This window comes from Pyxicephalus adspersus, chromosome 6 (assembly GCF_032062135.1).
Source record: "Pyxicephalus adspersus chromosome 6, UCB_Pads_2.0, whole genome shotgun sequence".
NCBI classification, from domain to species: domain Eukaryota; kingdom Metazoa; phylum Chordata; class Amphibia; order Anura; family Pyxicephalidae; genus Pyxicephalus; species Pyxicephalus adspersus.
In genome coordinates, this window is record NC_092863.1 from 9,982,006 (window position 1) to 10,006,367 (window position 24,362).

A 24,362-nucleotide genomic window follows, 5' to 3' on the forward strand; every position below is an offset into this window, starting at 1 on the left:
GAGAGAGCTATGACAATATGACAATAAAAGAAGGAAAGCCTGGAAATAATGTTTACTTTTTGGAAAAAAAACAATTATGGGAACACAACCAAAAACAATTCTAAAAACGTTTTATGGTGACCATAATTGCTTGAACACACTTTTGAGGCAGTTCTTTAACATTTTATTTTTGCTTACGGTACAGTTACAAAACTAGACTTTGCAACATAAAAATATATGTGCTATCTTTTAAACTGATGCAAGGCTCACACTTCCAATTTATTCTGATATGACTCCAGGAGAGTATTTAAATTGTTTATGAACTCAACATTTTGCTCCCTATGGATATTGGCCTTGGTCTGGGCTGAAATTTTATTCAGCCTTATGTCAGCTTGTGTCAACTTTAAAGAAAACCTAACTTAACAACCCATAGAGCACTTGCATGTACCTAAGTTAGTATTCAAATGAATCACTATTCCTCTCTTGTTCGTAGGCTCAAATATTAAACCAAGCCTCAAATTCAGCCCAAATCAAGAGGAACTAATCCTCATTACCCCGTCAATTGCCAAACAAATGCCAAAACTTCAGCTGGTAGTAATGGTTAAGGCGTGACAGTCAAATATTGCTTTACGCTGGTAGGGGTTAAATTTAGTTTTCCCTTGGTTAGAAGTCCAAGCCAAAGGATGACCTCTAAAGCAGCAGTCAACAAGCTTTTCAGGTCCACTGACCACTAAAATCACTCACTGACCACTAATATCGGGTGTCACTCAAAGGGGGAGAAACCTCCCTCAGAATGACATCATTGTGATATAACCCCGCCCACTCTCCCATCGCAGAGCTTGGCCTCCAATGGGAGAATGGGCGGGTTGTGTGCAGGGACACAGCCCGCCTACTTTCCTGAGCCTGGGAACTACTCAGGGGCCGTGGTCTGTGGCTCTGGCCTGTGCGTCCCCCCAGCGGGATCCTTCTCCTGACCTCGCTCGGGGGGGGGGGACCAACCAAGGCCGCAGACCTTTAAATTTTTTTTGTGAACCACCGGTTGGCAACCGCTGCTCTAAAGAGATTTTTTTGAATACTAATACAGGTACAGCGCCTATATGTTTAATTTAGGTCATATTCATATTATATGGGTAGCATGTAAACAATTGCAACAGTTTGCAGGACTAATCCAGCAGAAAAATATTTGTTCCTTATCAAACTGAAAATAGCATTTATGAGATCTGTGTATTTTATTAGGCAATCCTCCTAGAGTAGACAATGATATTTCACACAAATACATTTGTGTGTAATTTTCACTTCATTTTATAGGAAGGTGAGTGATTGGGCTTTCCATTTCTCTTTGTTATGCTGCAATCTGTATCCAACAGAGAGGATGGTTGGCAACTTGTTTTCTTTAGTTTACAGGACTTTGCCTGCTTTGGATTGCTTAGCGAATGGTTAGAAAGTGAGCTCTGTTTTGAAGGTCTAATGTTGCCAGAACTGTACATCTTTGAGCTACCTCCAGGTGCTGAGGAGTCCTTAGTTGTCTGGTTATTCAGTGCTGATTTCTTCTTCGTGACAACTCTTACATCCTGAGTCTGTTTGAACATAGATGTTGGTACATCCACTGAACCCAGAAGTTTTGAGGGGCTTTTACAAGAACATGTTGGATCAGAGGTCTCACGGCGGGTATATTTTCTGTGAGAACTTTTCTCTTGTGAACAAGTCATTTTAAAAACACTATCCTGATTAAAATTCTGTTTGTTGGGTAATGGACTGTGCCAAGACTTACACTTTCCTAAATTTTTCCCATTGCGACAAAAACCGGGTGAAGTTTGAGGCCTTGATTTAGTCATTTTTGCTTTTTCAGCCTGTATAGTTTGCAGCTGGAGCAATTCCATCTGAAGAAGACGGTCAACATATTGCTCCAGAAACCCTGAAGGGGTTGCCTGCAGTGTGTCTTTTCCTTCCTTGTTTACAAATGCAGATATTTCGCTAAGGTTCCATGAGTTGTATGGAGGGGGAAGAAAGTCTGGATAGTCATAATTTTTGCCTTTTGGTTGAAAACAATGACTGAAATAACCTGGATTTATCTCTTCAGCCCGCAGATTGAGTTCTGGAGGGGAGAGGGGGGAAGGTGGAATGGGTAGTCGCTCTGAATCAGAAAGGTCACTGGCACTATCCTCGTCTTCTTTTGTGAGCTTACCCAACTCCAAGTCCAAAAATAGTTTCTCCATGGATTCTCTTTCATGTGGAAAGCCAGCGACATTCTTGCTGGATGACTTGTTAAACATGGGATATGATATGTGTTTTGCATTTAAGTAACCAGGTTGGTTGGTAACTTTGGTATGATCATGCAATCCATCACTTAGAGCCCATTCTTCAATAGGAAAGTTTTCATGATGATTACGTTTACTTTGACACACATCTCTGAAAAAAAATAGCAATGCAGGCAATAATCTAAACTTGTAAATTCAATCTTTAACGCAAGATGTTCCAAAATGAATACATTGTTTTAAAAGGGACATTTATTTCATTCAGCTTCCTCTCCTGACTTAAATTGCCCATCCTCCCACTTCATATACTAATTAATATTTGATGACCAAAGTTGTGCTATTTGTTTACATCACAACAAGGTACTGGCAACACCTTCACAATACAGCCCTATAGACATCTATAGGATTGTGACCTGGTATCCTAGTCCCACAATGCAATGAGAGTCTCACCTTAAAAGTTCAAAGGTACATATGTGTTTCACACAAACTGGGTTCCAAAAACCCAGAACAAGTTAAACACACCTACAAACTCAGTAGGCTTGATTTATTAAAGCTCTCCAAGGCTGGAGAGGATAAACTTATATTAGTGAAACTAGCAAACGTGGAATTAAACCAGGATTTAAAACGTTTGCTAACAAATAGCTAATGACTTTTAGGTAATCCTTTCCAGGTTTTCTGGATAACCCAGCTTCACTATGGAAAGTGTATCCTCCCCAGCCTTAGAGAGTTTTAATAAATCAGGTCCAGTATGTCTACTAGTGGGGAGTGTGTTAGAACACTGCAGAGAGGCCACCGCTTACACAGAGTGGTTTTCTCTGCAGTCTTCTAAAACATCTGCAGTCTTCTAAAACATATACATTTATTTATTCATTTATATTATTTATTTATATATTGGACTTCAGGCATAAAGTTCAGGAAAGTTAAAAACTTGTTCACCAAGGTGTAAAAGTTCATGAGAACATGTGGGTAAAGCAGACATTAAGCTTCAAGTGTCCCTAAGGTGCAGTGAAGCCCAGAAAACAGTCCTTAGCTGGGCTTTCTATTCTCCTTTATTTTAAAACTGTGATTCACAGCAACACACTTCCAGAATACAAATGCTTATTTACTATACAGTATCTATTGAGGAGCATAACGGTCACTCTATGACTGGAAATGTGTTAGGACTTCTTAACACCTCTCCATCTTCACATTTACCCAAGTTAGATTGGAGTGTTTAGCAAAGAACTTATCTTACATTGCTAGAATAACTTGCAGAATCACAGGATTTGGAATAAATTTTATATACTCTATTATTTCTGCTACATAACAAAATGGGACTTTGAAAAGTCTGTCTTTGGTAAAGGTGGGTCACCAAGGTAAATTTTCACACTAATACTATATGCAAATGTGTATGCTAAACAGAAAAACATGTTTTGTTTTTGATGTTTTAGTTTTCATTGCAATGTACATTGTTACAACTGGTCACAATACATAAAGTACCAATTAATGTAAAAACATTATTGTATTGGGCTAATGCACCAGGGTTGTAATGTGCAGTGGTCTGAAGAAACATATCTTCAGTTACAATATATAAACTGCTTAAACAAATTGCTATGCAGTCTGTCTTTCATGAATATAATATGAAATGTGTAATGAAAGCTTCATTGCTGTGCGGTCAACAGTGAAGTAAAAGGACATGAGACACCAGGAGGGAGAGATTAAGTGTAACAAATCTACCTTATTGGTTGCTGAGGATTATCAGGATAAATTGGTTCATTCATTGAATGTTTTAGTGGAGGCTGGGACACCTATGAAAAATTAAAACAATGTATTAGCATAGCATTACATTTTGTTGTTTTATACAAGCAAAATGAAGTGAGTATGAAAACAGTGTTGCTTTAAACAAACAAGGCATGCAATAAAATAACTGCAACAGTCAACAAAATGCAAGTGTATTCAGTATTACATACCAGTTTATCCATATTGGTGTTTTTTTCTGCTTTACACTCCACTGCTGAAGACTGAACTAACTAAAAAAAAAATATTTCATTAACAGTGATTTTGAAAACATTTTAAGAAAAAAAAAATTCAGACAACATGCAATAGAAAGACTAGAACTGTACCTTCTGTGTATTGCTGAATGTGTGAGATTTTCTCATGGGATGATTTAGAAGATTGCATTGTTGCAGTTCTTCAGTCTTGGATCTGATAGATCGAGATCTTCTCTGTGACTGTAAAAATATTTAAAAAATGTTTCTGTGGGGTTCTGTGATTACCCTACAGAACTACACGCAATTATTACATGCAATGACAGCACTTGGAGTCTTATTTTTCTGTCTGTTTATCTTACAGGCCATTCTTATAACTGTCTCCAGATAATATGCATAGTATATATACATGCAACCCTAGCCGTCAAGCAAAGTGTGAGGAGTCCCAACTATAAAACTGCTACAGGTTCAGTTTTAGAAGTTTAAGCGTCTGTTGGCATTATTTTGTGCTTGTTGTACTGTACTGTTCATTTGATTTTGTATTTTGAATGAAACACAGAAGAAACTGTTCCAGTTTGATTTTTTTTTTACTGCAGCACAGGTGCCTTTTGTAGATGTATTAAGGTGCAATTTAAAATGATAGCCATACCAATGTACCATGTTGCAGTGTATCAAAAGTTACTGCAATGCACTTGTGTGAACTGGTCTTAAAATTATTTTACACATATGTATTTTTGTCCAGTGTATTAAAAATACTTTTTTTTCTACAGCAATGCTCTAGTAAAACAAATGTAATGGCAACATAATATTAATATTTTGCATCACCATAATATTTTGATAAATTTTAAATTGATAATAAATGATGTTATATTATTTCAAGGCTTTATAAACCTTCGGGTCCAGATATCCAACAAAAAAAATTACAGCTAATGCAGGTATTAAGTAAAAGTTCATTCATAGAGGCAATAAAGCTTTTAATCAGAGAGGCATTAGGGTGACTGGTAGACCTGCACATATAATACAATCACTGCAATGCTTGCTCATTGTAGTGAACACAAATCCCAGGAGGTGTGTGGGTTAATACAGTTAATTTGCACACCATACAAAGAAAAATCCACAAATGTATTCTTCCTACACATCCCTTTCTAAGAACATGCAGTTATACAACCCATGCAATTGACATACTGAATGATCACAAGAAAACTATACTAGTGAATGGAATGAAAACAAAATGCTGCACATCAATAGCTTCTTAAATATATTATATTAGTATTTTAACCCTTTGTGTCATCAGATAGCTTAAAATGAATGGCATTATCTTTACACATCATATTTGCATTAGATGGTGCACCCTGTGTACTTGGTCCTTAGTATGTTGCTTTCCAGCACATATATCAGTACAGGGATTATTCAACCACAGAGAAAGGGATTAGGACAACACATTTCCTTACATTACCATGTCTCTGAAGTCTGTTCCTTTTCATTCTAGGATGTGACAATCCTGGTCTACAGATCCCATCACAGATTTGGCAGAAGTGTGTGAGTATAGGCTAAAATGAAATGACAGCACATCTGCTTAAAGCCTTGACGTTCCTAAATAAGACACCTGTGCTTGCACTTCATGACTCCAACACACGCTGCCTCCCTTCTTTTTACCGTTATCTGCAGTTCCCTTGGCACTATTTGTTTTGATGTCAGGGCTGAAATTCTTGATGTGAGGTAAGAACAGCCCACAGCTCCTCCCCTCCAACCTCAGAGAAACAGGGCTGTCAGTGACATGCAAAGGATTGTGGGTAAAGTCTAGCATAATACAGATAATGCTGCTGTAAATACATATCTGTAACAATTTAGCATTCATTCCCAAGTGCAAGGAAAAGAGATGCTTTATTAACTCAAAAATGTAAGAGGTATGTACATCCTGCTCCTAATGCTTATTTACTGTAAAATGTTTCAGTAATGTTTACATTACTTATATTACTAAAAATTTGGGAGGGCTTACAAATGCACCTAGCTAAAAGAACCTGATTTTTGGTTTGTTATTTGATTATTTAGGGACAAAAATGTAATGAGTGCATATAAACAAACACCTCTTTCTAGATCTCCATGATATCTAATGGTTTAATGGTTTTACCACAGACACACCAAAATATTTTTACAAGAATTTCATTTCTGGGTAGCAGCTAATTATTCTGGCTAAGTGTATATGGGTTATAGAGAGAAACCCCAAGAGCCCAGGCAGTGTTCCATGCAGAAAGTGTATCATCCTGTAACTGAACTTCCTGCAACATACACAAATCTTAAACATCACTCAAGATGAACGGTCGTGCTTGTCTCCAGCGAAAATCAGACATGTGTCCAGTGATGTGTCACCCAAAGTTCATAGATCTGTCACAGCACAAATTAGGAATGATCACTATAAAAGTCAAATCAGGTGAACACAGCGGGGTGCAGCTTGCTTGTCCTTCCCCATTTCCTGTCTATAGTATAGAATGAGACGTGCGCTCATTAGTTCATCTGTCACTGGAAACAATCATGACAAATCAGCTACAAACATCTAACGTGTGTATGTAGCCTTAAGATCCTAGCTCTGCTCTGCTATATATTAAATGTGGTTTTCCCCATTTCAGTGGCAAATCTAAATAACTAGTAAAAGTGTGCCCATTCCAGAATGGACAAGGTTGGGGATATTAAGCTTTGTAAATCTTGAATAAAATTACCCATATTGAAGGGTATAAATCACTATGAATATTACCAGACCACTGGAAGGCTTATATGTTTTTACTCTTCATGTACTTGGACTTTAATGACCTCCCGCACATGTGTGGAGACATGATGAAGAATTACCTTGCACATACTTGGGAACAGCTTTATGGATGGCGGGAAGCTTTCCAGACTGCAAAATTGAAATGGAACCCATCTGCCACCTAAGAGAAGCCCAGGAAGGTGTAAGTATTCTTTAGGAGTCCCCAACCCCCGGTCCACAGCCGTCTGACAGGTGGGCCGTGGCTCTGGCTGCTGCAACCCCAAGCGGGTTGCACCGGTGGACCATGTCTCCTGTACAGATCGCAGGCTTGGTTGTGTCTCTGGACACAACCGGCTCATTCTCCCATCGCAGGTCTGGGCAGATTCTGGCATCATCTGGCTTCCCCTTTGAGTGACGCATGCACGGTCAGGAGTCCATGCATTTAGTGGTCCGTAAGCCCAAAAGGTTGGGGACCACTGCTTTAGACATCTGCCCAAGTAGCATTTTGTTACTTTACTTGCTTTAATATTTTTTTCCACTAAAAATGCTAATACAATGCTTATTCTATATCAATAATTTGAACTTTAAGTTTTTAACTGATATGCAGGTAGAAACTAAAATCCATTTTACTTCCAGTATTTTCCTCCTAAAATACTAAAGGATGGGAAAAAGGTGGCTTAGTGTTTGAGATGTAGCTACCCCAGAGTAATGAAACATAGCACTGTAAGAGGTAAAATTTTCTGGTCAATGTGCTTATATTTTGGTGTCAGTAGATGAAGTCGCACACCTGAAACAATCATACAGATAATTACTGAACACCTGAGCTATACATCATCCTAGGGCAGGGATTCAGAGTGGAATAAAAGAAGGGAAACAGATCACTATTCAGGCACATTGGTTTTTAACGGGTCAGAGACGGCATCATCTCTCAGTGAAAGGTCCGGTTTTACATGAGATTGTTCAGCAATGAGTGCAGCCAAACATAGATGCTCTGGATCAAAATTCCCTTCCGTCTGATGCAACAAACCTTACCTGAAAGCATAAAGAAACATGGCTGTAGTAAAACCTGTATTCATTAAAAATTGTTACTGACTTTAAAATCACATACTACATGGTTTGTGTTCCAGAATTAAGACCTCGACAGACTGATGATGATTCACAAAGATCATCCTTTTTTCAGCAATGTAAAAGATGATTTGTAAAGACCATGGAGGCTGGGATAATGTGATGTGACAGATGAAGCACTAGTCCAATCACCAAAAAGGATAAGTTAAACCAACAGCAGATAAAGCTCCCACCCCATTACTGTTGCTCAAAAAGCAAATGCATCATCAGACACACAGCATGACATTATGACGGAGTATCAGGCTGCAAGCTACAACAACAGAGTGCAGAACAATACACAGAGTCCTCTAGTGGAGCTTTCTGCCCTATCAATAAGGGAGGGTGGGAGTGTTCATTCATAAGGTCAGCTGTCGCTGCAAGTGCCTCCCAGTGAAGGGGTGTGCACAGACTGCTGTTTCTAAACCCGGAATAGGAAAAAAAAGGTGCGTTTGATCTAATCCACTGCTACAAATATAGGATTAGTTGGGCTTTTGTGAGAAAAATCCTATGCAAAACGTAGCCTGCTTATAAGCTGCTGCTTTCAGCCTGTCAAACAGCGGGGCACTGGGGAAAACAGAAACTGGATTGATTGCATTATGCAGAGCCCATTACAGCCAATGACTTTGTAGCCATTATATCGCCATGTCTTACAAAATACACTCTTTTATAATGTCTCGCAGCTGCAAAGAACAAGTTGATTTTGGCATTCCTCGCAGCCTAAGTTATATTAATGACCTTTACAAAAATGTGCATTTGGCAGAAGGCTTTGGCAACCAAGGAAGAAAGTTAAGCAGTGAGAAACGGAGACCACGTGAAGTCCTAAGGACAGACAGCTTGTTGGGCAAAAGCTGCGACCCAGAACTGCGTCCGATTATACGTCGTAGAACAAAATCTCTACCCAGCTCTTCGGAGAGGAAAACTGCTGCCAAGTGTCGTCCTCAGTGCCATAAAGTCAGGTTTGCAGATTCACTTGGTTTGGAATTGGCAGAGGTAAAGGTTTTCAATGCTGGGGATAACCCATCCATTCCACTGCATGTTCTCTCACGACTCTCTATCAACTCTGACTTGTGCTGCAGCCAGGATTTGGAAGTGTCTCTCCAATATCTAGAGCCAGACTTTAAACAGCCAGCCGACTGTGAAGATTTCTTGGATCGTCTGCGACAAAACTGTGTCTGCTTGGAACACGTCACTAGTTCAGAAGAACTGGGGATTTCTGGTACCATTAGAGTTTTGAATTTGGCCTTTGAAAAGGTGGTTACAGTCAGGTTTTCATTCACCAGCTGGAAAACCCATTCTGATGTGCCTGCAGTTTGGCAAAAGAGGGAAGACACTGGTATTTTAAACTCAGATATTTTTGCTTTTACAATCACCTTACCATCTTTTCTTACACAAATCTGCTCGTCGATACAATTTGCTATAAGATACCAGGTGGCTGGTAAGGTATTCTGGGATAATAATCAGGGAAGGAATTATACGTTTACATCTAAAAGTCACACACTGAAAATGCCAAAGGACAGCGAGCAAAGTTGGATACACTTTATTTGACTGGATTGTATTTTGATGTTTCATTGGAAAACATTACTGCATACTTTTCTAGTTGTTTCAGGTTTGTGCATTTGTCAGTATGGTCAAACAAGAGTTTCAACTAGAACAAGCAGTGGTACTGACAAAGGTAAAAACCATTGTGATCTGTATATTCAAGCTGGATGAACAGGCATTTTTTTGTGAAGCATGCATGTTTCTTTCTACAACAGTGGTCTAGGTGTTTTCTTGAATTATCTGTAATATAATGATTTTGCAGAGAAGCCATACAAAAGAGAAAACACAGCAGTTATAGCTACAGGCTAGGAATTCTTTGGACACTGACAGTGTGTGGAGCGATACATAACAAAATCTAAGTGAACATTGCTTTAAAGCACATTTTTGACAGTAAGCAAAAGCATTATGAACCAGCAACATTTGCTGCAGAAGTTAAGGGAAATTAATAATTTATAAACTAGACCAAAGAAAAAGTGTAATGTGGGTCAACGGAACAATCTTATCAACATTACAAATTCTCAATGTTGTACTAGAGGTTGAGCAGCTAGAATAAGGTTTGATGTGGATAAAACCTCAACATTGCTGGTTTCAGTTTTTACAAAGTTGTTTTGTGATTAAATATTTACTTCTACGTGGTTTAGAAAAAAAGTAGGGTGAGAGAAAGGGTTGTTCACCTAAATATGTGTGAAAAAGATAAAAGAGCTATCCTGAATCTGATTGCATGACAAGCATATGAGACAAAAATGAATACATTTTTCCCCAGTTCTAGGACCTCTTACCTGATTTTTACCATTTTTACCATTGCACCATGTTTACCAGTTGTATTAAAGCAGATCCATGCAACTATGGCTTTTTGTTCAGTGTTCTGTTTCAAGTAGTGCAAAGAAGGCTTCACTGAACTGAGAAGTACACAAAACACTACATGAAACTGTACAATTACATCTGCGGAAGAAAATGGTGATCTGCAAATATTTTTATTTCTCTCTACAGTTATGTATTTTGCAAGGTGTTTCATATATAAGGTTGAAAAGTATTAAAGTCAGCAGTATACTTGGAGTTTCATTCCCAAAGCTGTGAATGAAATGTTTTTAATATGAGCAAGGTTGTAAAATACATGACCGAACCTAGTCTGTAGGGTGTGTTCATCCTGTTATGCCAAACGCTTTAAAGTTTGTTTTTTTAACCCAACTTTTTTTTTAATTTATTTTAGATAGCATGGGAAAGGATTTCAATCACGGTAGTGTTTTTATTAATGTCTGTCTCTCTGCTAGAGTGATCCATTCTCTATTTATCTCCAGGTTACTGTTATCACCAGGACTGAATAGACAAAATATCCAAAACTTAGAGCTGTTCACATCATGCTACATCATTGGGGATACTTGTCCCAGTGATATCCGTTTGATAGATTCCACATTACTTCGTTTCATTTCCTGTTGTGTCTATAAAAGGAGATTCTCCCTCATGGACATAGATAAAATCTGACTGGTTTAAAGTCTTCCCTAATCTATATAAAGTTAAAACAAACATCATGCAGCTTGAATTTATTTATATTTTTAATTCAGACCTTGTAGTATATTGCTGCTCAAATTTTCAAGGCCTCCTCTCACTTTACAAATCACCTGCTATTAGAAGTTGTAAAATTCTATCTTTTCTTTTTAAAATTGTCCAAAATAGGAACAGGAGCTACAGTAGTAGAAGCAAGGTTTGTTTCGATAGAATGTTTTGTAGAAAATACAGGTAATATTGAGGATACTGACAAGTAGGACAGATCATAGCTCTATCGATATAAACTGAGAAAAACTTAAACTCTTCACATTCCAAGGTCTGTTGCTGTTGGCAGTAGCCATAATTTTCCCATTTTTCCAGTTTTTATAAAAAGGCTGCAATGGTGCTGATTTTTCACAACTGCCATCAAGCAAAGGGTGGTTTTGCCCATTGCAACCCTTTAGGTTTTTGAAAGCCAAAATTTGTTTGGTTGCTATGGGGAACAGCATCACTTGTAATGTTATTTACTTTCATTAGTTTAAGCGATTCCGAATAAAAATCACAGTAAAAAAAACACAGCTTTTAGCTGCCAATGGATAAAATGTTCTAAAGTGTAAGTGACGGCATACTCACAATGATTTACAGTTATATGAATATACAAAAACAGAAAATCTCAAATACTTTTTTTTTTTTACTAAAAGTAAACGCTTTACAACCAGTAACTATGCAAATCTTTTCAAAAAAATAAATAGAACATTCCTACTCTTTTTCAGATAGAATTTTTTGGTTGAACGGTGGACTATTTCATGGATGTAGAAGACCGGTCATGTTTTATAGCTTGTCAAATTTAGTTTTTGGCATATAACTATGCAAATCTGATTTCCACTTTTCTTTTAAGAGGGGTGATGAAAGAAGTATTCAGTAAGGGATTATTTTTTTCTGTTTATGGCTCTTTTTGGCTGTTTAAACAATCTGTCACACATGACATGGACATGATGGACTTCTGTGTTAATCAGTAGCTGTGTTTCCTTGAACTATGCAGAGCAGTTACCCTTATAAACACGTATTGTAATGTAGCATAATAGTGTTTTTTATTCACCCAACTGCAACCAAAATATTTTTACTTTTAGGCCTTTCTTACATTTTGCACTGTTACATTTAACATGCAAATTTTGGAAATGCTTCGGTGACAATATTTAAATTACCGTGTGCAACACTGTTTTCAGAAGAAAATAACAGTATTGTAGTCATGAAGTATTACTAAAAAGTACAGAGAAGGGCTGATCTAGTTGAAGCCATCACTTGCCCTACTTGGAGTCGCTCCTTTGGTGAGCAAGATTGCAAATGCAAGAAATTCTCACTTTGTGCAAGAGACAAGCGATAAAACATCTCTTTGTCCTGACCAGCAAAGAAGTGATTCCCTTGGTTATAGGTCTGTTACCTAGCCAAATCTATTACCACAAGATCATTTATCTGACATTCTTTTATGGATGTACCTCTAAAGTTCACTGCTGTCAATCAGTATTTAAACCCCAATTATCAATGAAATGAATGGGAGTGGTTAAAAACGGATTCAGAAGCTTCCTGCAGCATCTCAGGGAGGTTTGCTGATAAATGTTTCCATTGATATGAATTTGAACAGTTTCCAAGTGCATTAATAAGCAGCTGCAAAGTGACTGAAAGTGTTCTGAAAGACAGCAGTTGACTTATGATCTTTGTGACCACTTACTATTGTGTTCAGCAAGCATGCCAATGCCCCTTCCTAAGCACTACTGGGCACACAGAAGTTAAAAGTGAGTGGCCAGGAGCAGTCGGCAGCTAGTCTGAAGAGTTATTGCTCCGGATTTGGAATTATACCTGGCCAGGTTAGTTCAAAAGGTGTAGAAAATTTTTTTCTGCATCCATATGAAAGACCTAGCTATACATATACAACAAAACTTTATGAACATGTTTCCAATCCACCAGAATGACTAAACTACAAAATGCTGACATTGGAGATGCTACATGAAGAAACTGAATGTTGCAGAATATTTTTTTCAAACGGATATTGTGTCCATGGCTTTTTACATTGACGCCTATATGCACAGAATAGAAATGCAATTTCACAGTTTTAGGATACAGGACGATCAGAAAAGGAAGCTGTTTCCAGCTAATGCACTAAATCCAGAACTAGAGGCTTTCACTGCTGCTACAATCGTTTTTTTTTTTTTATTTCCTTATCAAACTGAGTAAACTGTATTTTATTTGAATATAGGTTGCTTTGTTGTTTAACAAATGTGTCTTTAGCAAAGCTTTATTATATGAGCCTAATGATAGGTAAACAGCAAAGTGCATGAGACAGGAAGTGCAAGCTGCCACAGAAGCTGATTGACATTTGTGTTACAGAATGAAGTCTAAAGAAGTAACTGAAAATCTCAGCAACTGACAAATACAATTTGGGCTAAAACAGGTTGCTTTAAGAGTATCAATCAATAAAAGGTCAAGTAAAAATACCTCTTTACTCTTCTAAACAGCTGAAGAAACAAATTTGAGTGATTTATGGTGGCCTGTTTGTAAACCCACCTGTGGGCAGTCTATCAGACACTGCTGCAAACATTAATCCCCTGGCATCAAATGCTTCAGCTATTATTGTTAAAAAGAAGCTGGGAAAGTTTTCTTCTAAGCAAAATTTACTAAACAACTAGGGACAGATAACTGGGTCTAGAACCCTTTAAACTTTTAGCTTTTATTAAAACTTGTACACCTCCTAGTGGCTAAATAAATTTACAATTATAGTTTCTTCAAAACTTTACACTTAAAATATTTACTCCCTTTTGGTCAGTTAAATATATCAGGTATATATATTATAACTATATATTTAACTGACTGATATATATAATTAATTAAAAAAAGTGCAATACTATTTGTTGATCTTGTCAGAAATTCAGAGCTATTTTGTACACTACTACTACTTAGAGAAATCTATTTATTTTATTTATTTAGAGTATTTTACTAAAAGAAACTGGGTCCACAAAATACTGTGTGTTGTCAGCCTTTAACAGAGCTTAAATGTAGATCTAAACTCACCTCCCCTCACTTGGTCATTTTATGGGCCTCAGATTTTGGCCGCCTGGAATTCTGTCTAGAATAAAACAACTTCTGCACATGGGATCAGCACTTGCATGCTGAGAATGAACACTGAGCTATACAAGCTTTGCTCAGTGTGATTTCTAAATAAACTGCAAACAGGCTGCCTACCATATCTCTTCTACAGAAAGCCTGCCTGATCACATCTTTCTCAGTTTCTAGTTTACTTCTCTTTAAGAGCTGGGCATGTTTGTGACAGATCAACAGGTAATTTTCTGTATTAAAAAGGGGCTTTAAAGTGGAACTAAACCCTGTGTTTCTTACCTGTCCCCATTCCCTTGCAGAACGCTGCCATCTTCTTTTTCCTCACTTCCTCCGTAGGATCTTCGGCCATCTCCATTAGCTAGGCTGGTATGACATAACTTCTGCACATGCGCAATATTTTTTTACTTCTGGGCTCATGCAGAGGAAGCTAGGAAAGCCGGGAATCCTGGGAACCAAAGATGAGGCACATGAGCAGGTCAGCTTTTTGCCAAAAAACCCCAAGTGATCAGGCAGGTAGGAGAGATTATTGGAGAAGGGACATCGCCGTCCGCAATAATGACCTGCCTGATAATGTAATCTTAACATTGTAAGTTTAGTTGTGTTTTAAAGAGATGAAAGGTGAAAGCGAGCACACTGCAGAGATGTTATACTACATGTATCTCAAAAAACCATACAAAAGCCTATGTGTTACTTTAAGCCTCTACTAATTACAGTAATAAGTGCGCCACTGAGATTTTGAGACATTATTATTATTATGAATATTAAACAGGATTTTTAGAGCACCAACATTAAATGTACCTCCTTTACATTATATGCACAATAGGAAGGTTATATGCAAACACTTATCTAGATAATGCAAGGACTGTTGTATAGGGATCTATAAGTGGTCCCAGCATGTGAGTTTAAGATAATAATCTTGAATACCTAATACTAATTAAATGGGGTTATAGCAATAGGTAGGCTGTTATTTTTCTTTAAAAACTAAAGAAAGTTATAACATGCACTGATCTCTACCATAAAATTGTAAGTTATTGTTACTACAATCTTCAGTCTTTGCTGTGTTTAGAATTTACTTTGAATTATTTCAAAACATTGAAGTTGAACATAGGATCATTTTCTGTTTTCCACGTTTTTTTTTTCTTAGACTATGAATGTAAAAAAATAATTTAAATGCGTAAAGTGTTGGTTTTGAATACAATTTGTATGTGTAAAGTCAATGAATGTATTTTGTCCAAAAGAAAAAACGGTCGATGGCATTTTGGAAATCTACAAATAGGATTACAAATAATCTAGCAAAAGATAAAATTTCCGCAAAAAGCAACCAAAAAAGAGAAATAGACCCTAAGGGACAATTCTGGTGCCTAAAACAATTTGCAAACAGAAAAATCAATGAAATTGAAACTTTGATGTCACTGTGTCGCTGCCTGAAATGAGGCTCAAGATAGTAAAATATGTGTTGATCCATAAAAACTATCAGTAGGAGTTGGAAGTATTACATTTTGGAAGTTGAACCTGTGTAACTATTGTGTCTCTTTTGTGATTTCTTATTTCTAGTTTTTACTTTTACACTTGTTTTCACTTACAAGTGATTTTGGATACATGCACTTACCGGTAATTATCTGAAATGTAACATGCGAACAGTCAAAATAAAATGCAATCAATACAAATGTTGTATTTTCGTGACATATCTGGCTTTCATATCCTCCGTAGCAGCTTTTAATGCTCAATTGAGAAAACATCTATATGCTTTTACAGTTAGGGTAGGTTTAGACCTGGCCTGGGATTAGGCGATCCCGCATGGCTCCTGGCCCCTTGGCGGTCACTACCGATGCAGCGCCGGTTCTTTAAAAACCAGTGAGTGACCAGCAAGGTGCCGGCTGTTAGTGTACATTTGATATTTTATAGCAGAGTGTGGTTCTGATACTATTCATTTTCTATGCTGTGGGGAGAAGTCTCAACCCAAGCAGCGGTTTATTGGTACAAGGAAACTGCAAATGCACAGCAACCTCATGGCCAGTGTGAACATACACATTCCTCCCCACGGCAGGCAGCAAGTCCAATCTTCGCTGTCTGCAATGGCTTTTTCGTATCCAACACTTCTAGGAGTGTTGCATGCCTGAGTGGCATGCCTGAGTGTTGCATGCCACTGCTATCTGCTGCCCCCTGACGTTTACAGAATACAGTATTCATATAGGGACTCAGTGTCCAAAACTTGTGTCACATGCTTGACTCCCCCATTGCTTGCTGTGGTTCCATCTGCTGTACCCACACTACTACAGGACCGATGGAAGAGTCCACAACACACAGAGGGGGAGCAGGCATCCAATTCTGCTGGCTGTGTAATAAAATGAAGAATCTTCTGCTTCCAAACTTATTAAAGACAGCAACATTTTGACAGCATTACAGCTTGGTAAGTAGCTTTTTCCAATGGCCTTTGTGTTTCTCTTACAATATTTGCAAACTCAACATTTACCTTCAGGGCAATTCAACCTTCTGAGGGTAAATCTTGTAAAATGTTAAAAACACCCCCCCACTCCCTTACCTTTTTATTCCCAAGTAAAGCATATTTATAACATCATTGATGTTCCCAAAGGGTACCTTGGTGAGGCATTCCTAATCTCTACAAATGTGTAAATCAGTGTTTCCCAACCAAGTTTCCTCCAGAGGTTGCTAGGGGTTATTTAAGCAGTTTGGAGCTCTCAGGTCAGTTTAAGTCAGGGGTCGCCAATCGGTGGTCCGTGGCTCTGGCCAGTGCACCCCCGAGTGGGGTCAGGAGAAGGACCCCGCCGGGGGGACACACTGGACCACGTCCCCCGTGCAAATCCCTGGCTCAGGGAAGTGGGCGGGCTTTGTTTCTTGACACAACCTGCCCACTCTCCTATCGCAGATCTGAGCAGAGTGGGCGGGGTTATGATTTTATGACATCACCACCTTTGATTGACAACCAGCTCTCGGCGCATGCGCAGTCAGGTGTCGGTAATTTTAGTGGTCAGCGGGACCAAAATGGTTGGCGACAACTGGTTTAAGTGACACCGGTGATCTTTTTGGCTATCTGTAAAAGTGACATTCCTCCCAATGGCCAGCAATGCAGAAGGCATTCTTCCTACAGTCCACAAGGCTAATGTACTGTGATCTCTGGATATGGATAATAAAACAGAGGTTCCCTTAAGACCTGAAAGGTATTTCAAGGGTTCTCCCACAAAAGTTAAAAAAAACAGGATGCACTGGCAGGGTCATATACAGGATACCATGCTACCTCCAGGTGTCCTCAGCCATCCTGCTTGATTGACAATCAGCTACACGTGACCTAGAACACTGAGGACATCTCGTGGCAGAATGCAGTAACTGCAGGGTACACCCGCTGACGATAATGTCTGGAATGTTACTTTATATATACCTTGTAAAGTCTGTAACAAGAAGAAAACAACAACAAGGCCAAAGAAATAAAACACAGACAAGTTCCCTCACACGTAACCTAAATATTAATTCGGTGTTACGTCACATAAAATATTACTACTCCCAGCAAGTGCCTATACTGGATATTACCGCAACAATGTCATGTAAAGTCACTCACATATAGTTTAAGAACCGTCTATAATATCCGAGTTACGGTGATGTGTCCCGGTCCCGCGCGCCCCCGACTCAACCGTCACCGCAGCTCTTCAAGACTTTCGGCGCAGTCACCTCTCAGAGACGGCACCTGATAGGCTACAAGCCTCCGCAGAAGCAAGCCGCGCGGATCAGCATGAGTCACGTGACCCTTCTCTGAGGTAATTTGGCGACGTCATACGGTTGTTACCCCGACGGAGAACTTTAAAAGGGGCTCCTGCGTTGTATATGTGAGAGGTGTGTACTCATGATTCGGTATTATATGTTTTATAAAGAGAAGGTTACATGTAGTGCTAAAATATAGGAAAGCAGAGCTATAAAAAAAAATATGACCTGCCAGTTTATACATTGTTTTCACACAACTTTCCCTCAGCATTCACACAGAATTGGTGCATTTTTTAAAAGCGTTATGTACAAAACTTTGATAAACCCTTTAATGTGTCTAATCCAAGGCCTGCCTGCCTTGGCCCTATAGAACCAATTATAAGAAAAGTTGTTCAGTAAATTAAACCATACAGTGTTTATGTGGCCTAAGGTATGGGGTAAAGTTACTTAAATATATTTTTAGTTTTTAGAATAGAAGGGAATGAAAGCAGAACTAAACCCCGGCCTGTCTGTGTTCCAGCGACACATGCCGCCATCTTGTCTCTTTTTTCTCTTATGATCTTTAGCCATCCTGATTGGCCGTGCCCAGATTATCCAGCTCCCACGCGGGGGTTCATTAATCCCCTCACCTGCAGGAAAATATAGGAATTCCGGGTTTCCTTTGACAGCGGTATGCGGGAATTTATTAATCCAGACACTCGCAGGGAAATCCAGGAATTCCGTGTTTCCCTTGAAAACGGCATGCAGGAGCTAATTAATCCCGACACTCGCAGGGATAGCCAAGAATTCCGGGTTTCCCTTGAAAACTGGCATGTGAGTAAAGCCAGGAATGCACATGCAGATAAAGCCGGGAATGCTGGTTTCCCTGGTAACCAAAGCTGACGCTGCCAGAATCCATGAGCGATCGGGCAGGTAAGGCAGGCCATGATGATGTATGTCACTGCACATGTACCAGATCAGCCCTCCTATTTATATAGAAGAAAGTTCATTCTGCATATTCCCGATATCATATGATCGCTATCCCAGGGGGCTCTGCACTCCGTTTCGCTCTTTATCATCGCAGCGATAAAGACAGAAATGGAGGCGCTTCATCCTTCTTTTTTATTTATTTATTTTTTTTTAAAAAGGGTGACATTAAGAGGAAAAAAAGCAATTTTTTTATTTCAAAAAGTGTTGTCTACCCTTTTATGTACGAATGTTGGATATGGGTCGGCTTTAAGGGCCATTTCAGACCCAGCATTGTGCCATGGACTCAAACCATTCCCAGGTAACCATTTTATTTGCACATGGCTGCATGTAACTGCAGCAATTCTTTTACTTCACAGCTGCGGCCGCCTGCAAATCTGGTTGCCTGCCGTGCTTTCTGCTGTCCTTATATATGACAGACATATAACAGAAATTTGTTCTGTGCACCCAGGAGCTGCCATCTGCATGTTTTCACCTTGGGAATGAAAGGGCCCCATAACCTTACACCGTCCTGTTCAAGCAACAGAAACTGAAAGAAAATCTTTGCAAAATGTAGGAAATCACGATTTAGCCAAGTTGTCCCTAGGACAGAAGTTCCCATTGGAAGATTTCCCCCCTTTTTTGTCTGGTGACAACTTAAAATGTTGGATTTTGCCTCACTTTTAGTCCCAGTGACTGGACACATAGAGTGAATCCCTCAGACAATGACAGTAATGACCTGTGTTGATTGGTTTGGGTCACTATCCAAACCAAAACCCTTAAATGTATAAATCAAATGAATGTCTGCATTAGGAAATCTGTTATAGCCAGTCCAGTCCATTTATCAAACCTTTCCTTCTAATTGCTGCATCCTCCAAAAGCCTCCTCTGCATCTGACACTTCTTCCTGTACTCTGTATGTTGCAAGTTTTTTAGAATGCCACCCCAATGCACACATACAGCAGCTGCCAATGTACCCACAAATGCCATGGGTACATATTCCATGAATTGTGTTGCACTTTTTATAATAAATGTTTTCACACAGTGCACATCAATGCATGAGAACAAAAAATAAAGCATACACAAGTCTAAATGGACCTTTAACCACTTCAGCTATCTTTCTTGTATATCCCAATGGACCAGAGCAATTTTTACATTTCTGCTATGGACCTCTGTTTTGTCAAAATGTAATATAAGGATTTAATTACACTTGAAGACTTTCTACCATTGTTATTTTACCCATTTTAACAGCCAGTGATTTATGCAACACATTGCAAATTGTAGCAATCCTTTTTATTACCACAATCTTCAGTATTTGCAGAGGAGGAAGAAATAAGATCCTTGAGTGGTTAGAAGTTATTTAAACCCAAGAAAAAAATGAATTTATCACTGTTTACCTGATGTAGTAGCTGCATTTGGTTTTTTTCAGGCTTAGTATATTTCTGCAAATACTAAGATACCCGATAATATTGCCAGAATTCCAGTGTCCTTGTGACTTCTTGTTCTCTCAACTGAGCTTTAAATAGTGAACTACAAAATCTTTCCTCACCTATAAAATAAGGATGAGGAGGCGTTTGTAACCCAATTCAGAAGCGCAGCCTAGAGTGACAACCCTGCTCCTCCATAAGTACAGTACAGCAAGTGAGCATTGTCACCTTAGGACAAAATATATAATTCTGGCAAGATCACCAGGTAAATGGAGTTTAAATTGCTTATTAATATTAATAATAATTTAGCCATCACAAATAAGGACCCATATTACATTTTTGGCTTTAGGTTTAGATAGACTTTAAGGAGACCATTCAGGTTTTAACAGCCTGATGCCTATGCAGTTGGATAGGGATGGGGTGCTACTCATTGCATACATTTTCCAGTGTCGTCTTAAATTTCTGTAAACCATTAGTACCCCTCAAAAGGATTCACATCAGTCTGTAACCAAGCTGGCAACATATAGTGTGGCTTGTATCAGCCTAATTGCCCATCAGCTATAAGCCTTTGGGAATCATACCAGAGAACAGAAAGTAACGAAAAACTAGAAAAAAAAGTTCTGGACATTACAGGATTTGGAAACAGAATCTCTATACATACAAACAAATGTATTACTATGTTGAAAGACTTTATTTCCCTGTAATAGCAATTTCATTTGACATAAACTCCCTATTTATTCTCAGCAGATCATATTCAGGCAGAGAAACCATGACTAAAGAAGATAAGCAGGTAAGGATTATTACATTTGTACCGAAGAATAGTAGCCATAAAGAAATGTTTACTAATTCATCTTTCTCTATTTAGTTAGAGGCTCACATTGACCATGCTTTAAAGAGACACGAGTTTCAGCCTCTAGAAGGATTTCAACAGAAGGAGCCCGGTTCTCAAGAATGCAGCAAGGAATTGCTTCCGAAACTTGACCTACTTTTTTGCAGGGTAATTACTATCTATGTGTTATTGACCTTATGTACTAGAAGCATCTGGTATGTGAGCCGATGGTGTATGTTAGCAAAGTGCTCAGCCAGGGCTATACTGGCAAATAAAACTTTGTTGCCAAGAGATTAACATCATTTCCTACCCTTCATCTCATTAGACATAGATTTCAATGTGTTATATTGCAAGTTGAAGTTAAGTCTCCTAGTAGCAGAGAGATCCACATTGTAGCCTTGGACTGATCCTGTTCAGTAAAATTAATACTTGTTGTAAGTTTAAAAAGGAAACGTGTTGAGAGAAATAGAGAGGATGCCATTGATGACCTTCTGAGAATTCTCGTTGCCTGGCTATCTTTGGCTAACAGGATAAATGCACAAAGTACTTGTCTCTCCTCCTCTCCACTTACATGAATCCTGTGGCCCCAGCACTTCATATTATTTTGCTTATTTCTTAAAAAATTGCCGATATATATATATATATATATATATATATATATGTATATGTATAACTAGTGGTTTAAGAAAAAAGCTATTCAATTAACATTTTTAGAAAGAGAATATTAATGGTAGCACCTGCATCTTGTCACATGTTTGCACATTCAGATTTAAAAAATTATTTTTAACAACAGTTCCCTACAATGCTATGCATTTCTTCTGGGGATATCCACTCCTCACTGCTTCTATTGAAAGCACTTCACTTCGACTGAGGGGATTCCATAGTTCCATAGCACAGACATTCATAGCTAGAGTCCAATGTTATGTATAACCTAAAGAGAACCAGCCAGGTGTTTAGTAACTCAAAGTATGGGATACTAAACACCTTTAATGCTCCTCTCTATCCAGAAGGTGTTTTGTGAAATCTTGGCTGCATGCATATAACATTGTAGGCTGAATTTGGTGACTTCCTCCTAATGCCCATTCTGTGTCTGTAGTGGTTTAGGAATAACTACTAGGCTGAAGTTTTATACTGCTATCAGTATAGTTGATCTGTGTGTATGAGATCTGTTGTTCTTACACTTTAAATAGAGAAAATGTGACATGGCTATTGCTTTATTTTTAGGAGCTGGATAAAAAAGAAGTGAAGAATGTCTCTCTGTTGCTTAATGTTTTATTTAAATTTGGCAAGTGTATGACCTCAGATGGTGATGAATGGATAACCACGGCAATCAAACAGGGTTTGGTTGAGAAGATAAGTATTTGTATTGACCTTTCCTCTACCATTAATATTTGCATTTGATAAAATGGCCTATTATCATATATCATTTTCAAGTGCATGCATAATAATGTATAGGTGTAACACCAACAGACATATAATATGTTAAATTAGCACCAGTATTCTTCCTGATAATACCTGTTCAGTTTTATCAGCTGTAATACTTATTCCAGTATGACATAGTCATGTAAATCTGTTTGTGTTCACAAATGTCATACATAGTTCAGCTCCTGCTGCAGCCTCTCACTTTGTGACTATGAAGTTACTTCTTACAGTTTAGAAAGGAATTGAGGGGATGCTTCCTCCTGCCTGTAGCATACCAATGGTATATCAACCTTGAGAAAATCACTTGATGGGAACTCACGGACTGCCTAAAGCTAACATACCACTGAGAGATCTTGTGTGCTGTCATTGCTGAACTTATTATTGTAAAGAATGTGAATTGCCTGGATGTATAGCTGATCTTTTGATTTCAGTACTTTCAGCCACACACCTGAAACTTGCATGCAGATTACTGCAACACAAGCTTTCCTACAATTAGCTAAACAACAGATCTGCACACTCATTCTGGGTTAGTGATTTAGAAAATATTAAGGAAGAGGATCAAAACACAAACCAGGTCAGCCATTGACAGTTTACATAATCTCTCAATAGAATGTCTGCTTTAAATGTGAATTATGTTGCTGTATATTGTGACATATCAGAATGGTATTGATACAGACTTGTAAACCTGAAAAATATATAAAAATATAAAATTGCCATTACAGTAGCCTTGTAGTATATGAAGTAAACCTACATCCTCCAGTGTACAAGTTCATTGTATGACATATTAGACTGGTTATATATGTGAGTGGTGTTATAAAATAAAACATTTTTTAAATTGCTTGCTTTTTTTCCCACCATATTTGTATAATGAAAACCCTATTTCTATTTCACATGGTAGTTTGGTTTGAAAAGATCAGAGACATTTTAATGTGCGCAGGAAGTATGAAGAACGATGCCTTACTAATTCTTACAGAAGATTACTTTGATGTTGTCATGGTAAGGAAGATGCAAAATACTGAAGTGTGGTTATACATTGCCCATTGCAAATTATGTGACTGAATTTAGGACAGACTGGCTTTATCTAGCACTTGGCAAGTAGGAATTGAATACAGAGCTATAGTGTTTCAAAGGAATGGATGTTAGTAGCAGTACTAGGTAATGAGTAATGCCACTTTATCTACTATTTAAAGCAATGTTAAAAAAGCAAGCTACCATGCAGTTCACTACTTATCACAAACTCATTTTGGTAACAACACTGACTGTATCACAGACTCCTGCAGCGTGACACTACAATTGGTCTAATCAGCTTCTTTGGCTGTTCAGTGGGGTAAATGAGATTGCTTTTTGGTAGTAAATTGTGCTGTGCTATATGTTTTGATCATCTCCAGCCTCCAACCCAGCACAGAGATTTATCTCAGGAACTCCTTAGCAAATACAGTGGATGTGCCAAAAGCATTGCAGAGCACTCAGGTGAGATGATCTGTCTTTGCACTGTAAGAGTTTCTGATGTGGCCTGTGTTCATTGCAAGACAGTAAAGCAACATAATTCACTTTTATCCCCTCCCTGCATGATTTGTAAGGTCTATTGGTTAAATACTTAGAGCAACTTTTGGATTATTTTCTCAGAATGTTGGTTATTGTCCAAAGTTGCTATACATGTCTAATGTGCTGTGTTATATTGTATGTAAAAATAAACAGTAATTTACACATTTCTTGTAGAGGAACTAGTGATCTCAAAACTGCTAAGAAAAGCACAAATTTATACTCATACTTGCCAATGTCCTGCGTGTTCACCTGTACTCTTTTGTAGCAAACAAAGAAACATGCAGACTTGCAAATATAG

The 24,362-nt window shown here is 38.2% G+C and overlaps 2 protein-coding genes and 1 long non-coding RNA gene across 5 annotated transcripts; 2 read left to right on the forward strand and 1 right to left on the reverse strand.

Moving 5' to 3' along the window:
- Positions 1-1,066: 1,066 nt before the first annotated feature.
- On the reverse strand, positions 1,067-17,882 carry FAM217B (family with sequence similarity 217 member B). 3 transcript variants are annotated; one of them, XM_072414475.1, is made up of 6 exons: positions 17,758-17,882; positions 14,463-14,628; positions 4,337-4,444; positions 4,184-4,243; positions 3,951-4,021; positions 1,067-2,388 (listed from the first exon to the last, which is right to left on the reverse strand). In XM_072414475.1, the coding sequence occupies exons 3-6, from the start codon at positions 4,370-4,372 to the stop codon at positions 1,272-1,274; spliced, it is 1,284 nt and encodes a 427-aa protein (XP_072270576.1). In that variant the 5' UTR covers positions 4,373-4,444; positions 14,463-14,628; positions 17,758-17,882; the 3' UTR covers positions 1,067-1,271. The 3 variants fall into 3 exon arrangements, with proteins under 3 accessions (XP_072270576.1, XP_072270574.1, XP_072270575.1); XM_072414473.1 differs by lacking the exons at positions 14,463-14,628; positions 17,758-17,882 and adding an exon at positions 5,653-6,594; XM_072414474.1 differs by lacking the exons at positions 14,463-14,628; positions 17,758-17,882 and adding an exon at positions 5,658-6,241.
- On the forward strand, positions 8,413-15,850 carry PPP1R3D (protein phosphatase 1 regulatory subunit 3D). The gene has a single exon (XM_072414476.1). It carries the CDS (start codon positions 8,691-8,693, stop codon positions 9,591-9,593), a length of 903 nt encoding a protein of 300 aa, XP_072270577.1. The 5' UTR covers positions 8,413-8,690; the 3' UTR covers positions 9,594-15,850.
- A 3,128-nt stretch (positions 17,883-21,010) lies between the features above and the next one.
- Positions 21,011-22,444, forward strand: LOC140332460 (uncharacterized). Its single transcript, XR_011921130.1, has 3 exons — positions 21,011-21,058; positions 21,134-21,265; positions 22,322-22,444. It is a non-coding gene; the product is annotated as an uncharacterized lncRNA (long non-coding RNA).
- Positions 22,445-24,362: the final 1,918 nt, after the last annotated feature.

Bases quoted from the DNA above. Each gene is read 5' to 3' on its own strand.
- FAM217B (XM_072414473.1), bottom strand. From the start codon at position 5,685: ATGAAAAGGAACAGACTTCAGAGACATGGTAAT. The intron at 4,022-4,183 runs GTATGTAATACT...AATTTTTCATAG, and splicing joins ACACCAATATGGATAAACTG to GTGTCCCAGCCTCCACTAAA. The intron at 2,389-3,950 runs GTAGATTTGTTA...ATTTTTTTTCAG, and splicing joins AATCCTCAGCAACCAATAAG to AGATGTGTGTCAAAGTAAAC.
- PPP1R3D (XM_072414476.1), top strand. From the start codon at position 8,691: ATGTCTTACAAAATACACTCTTTTATAATGTCTCGCAGCTGCAAAGAA.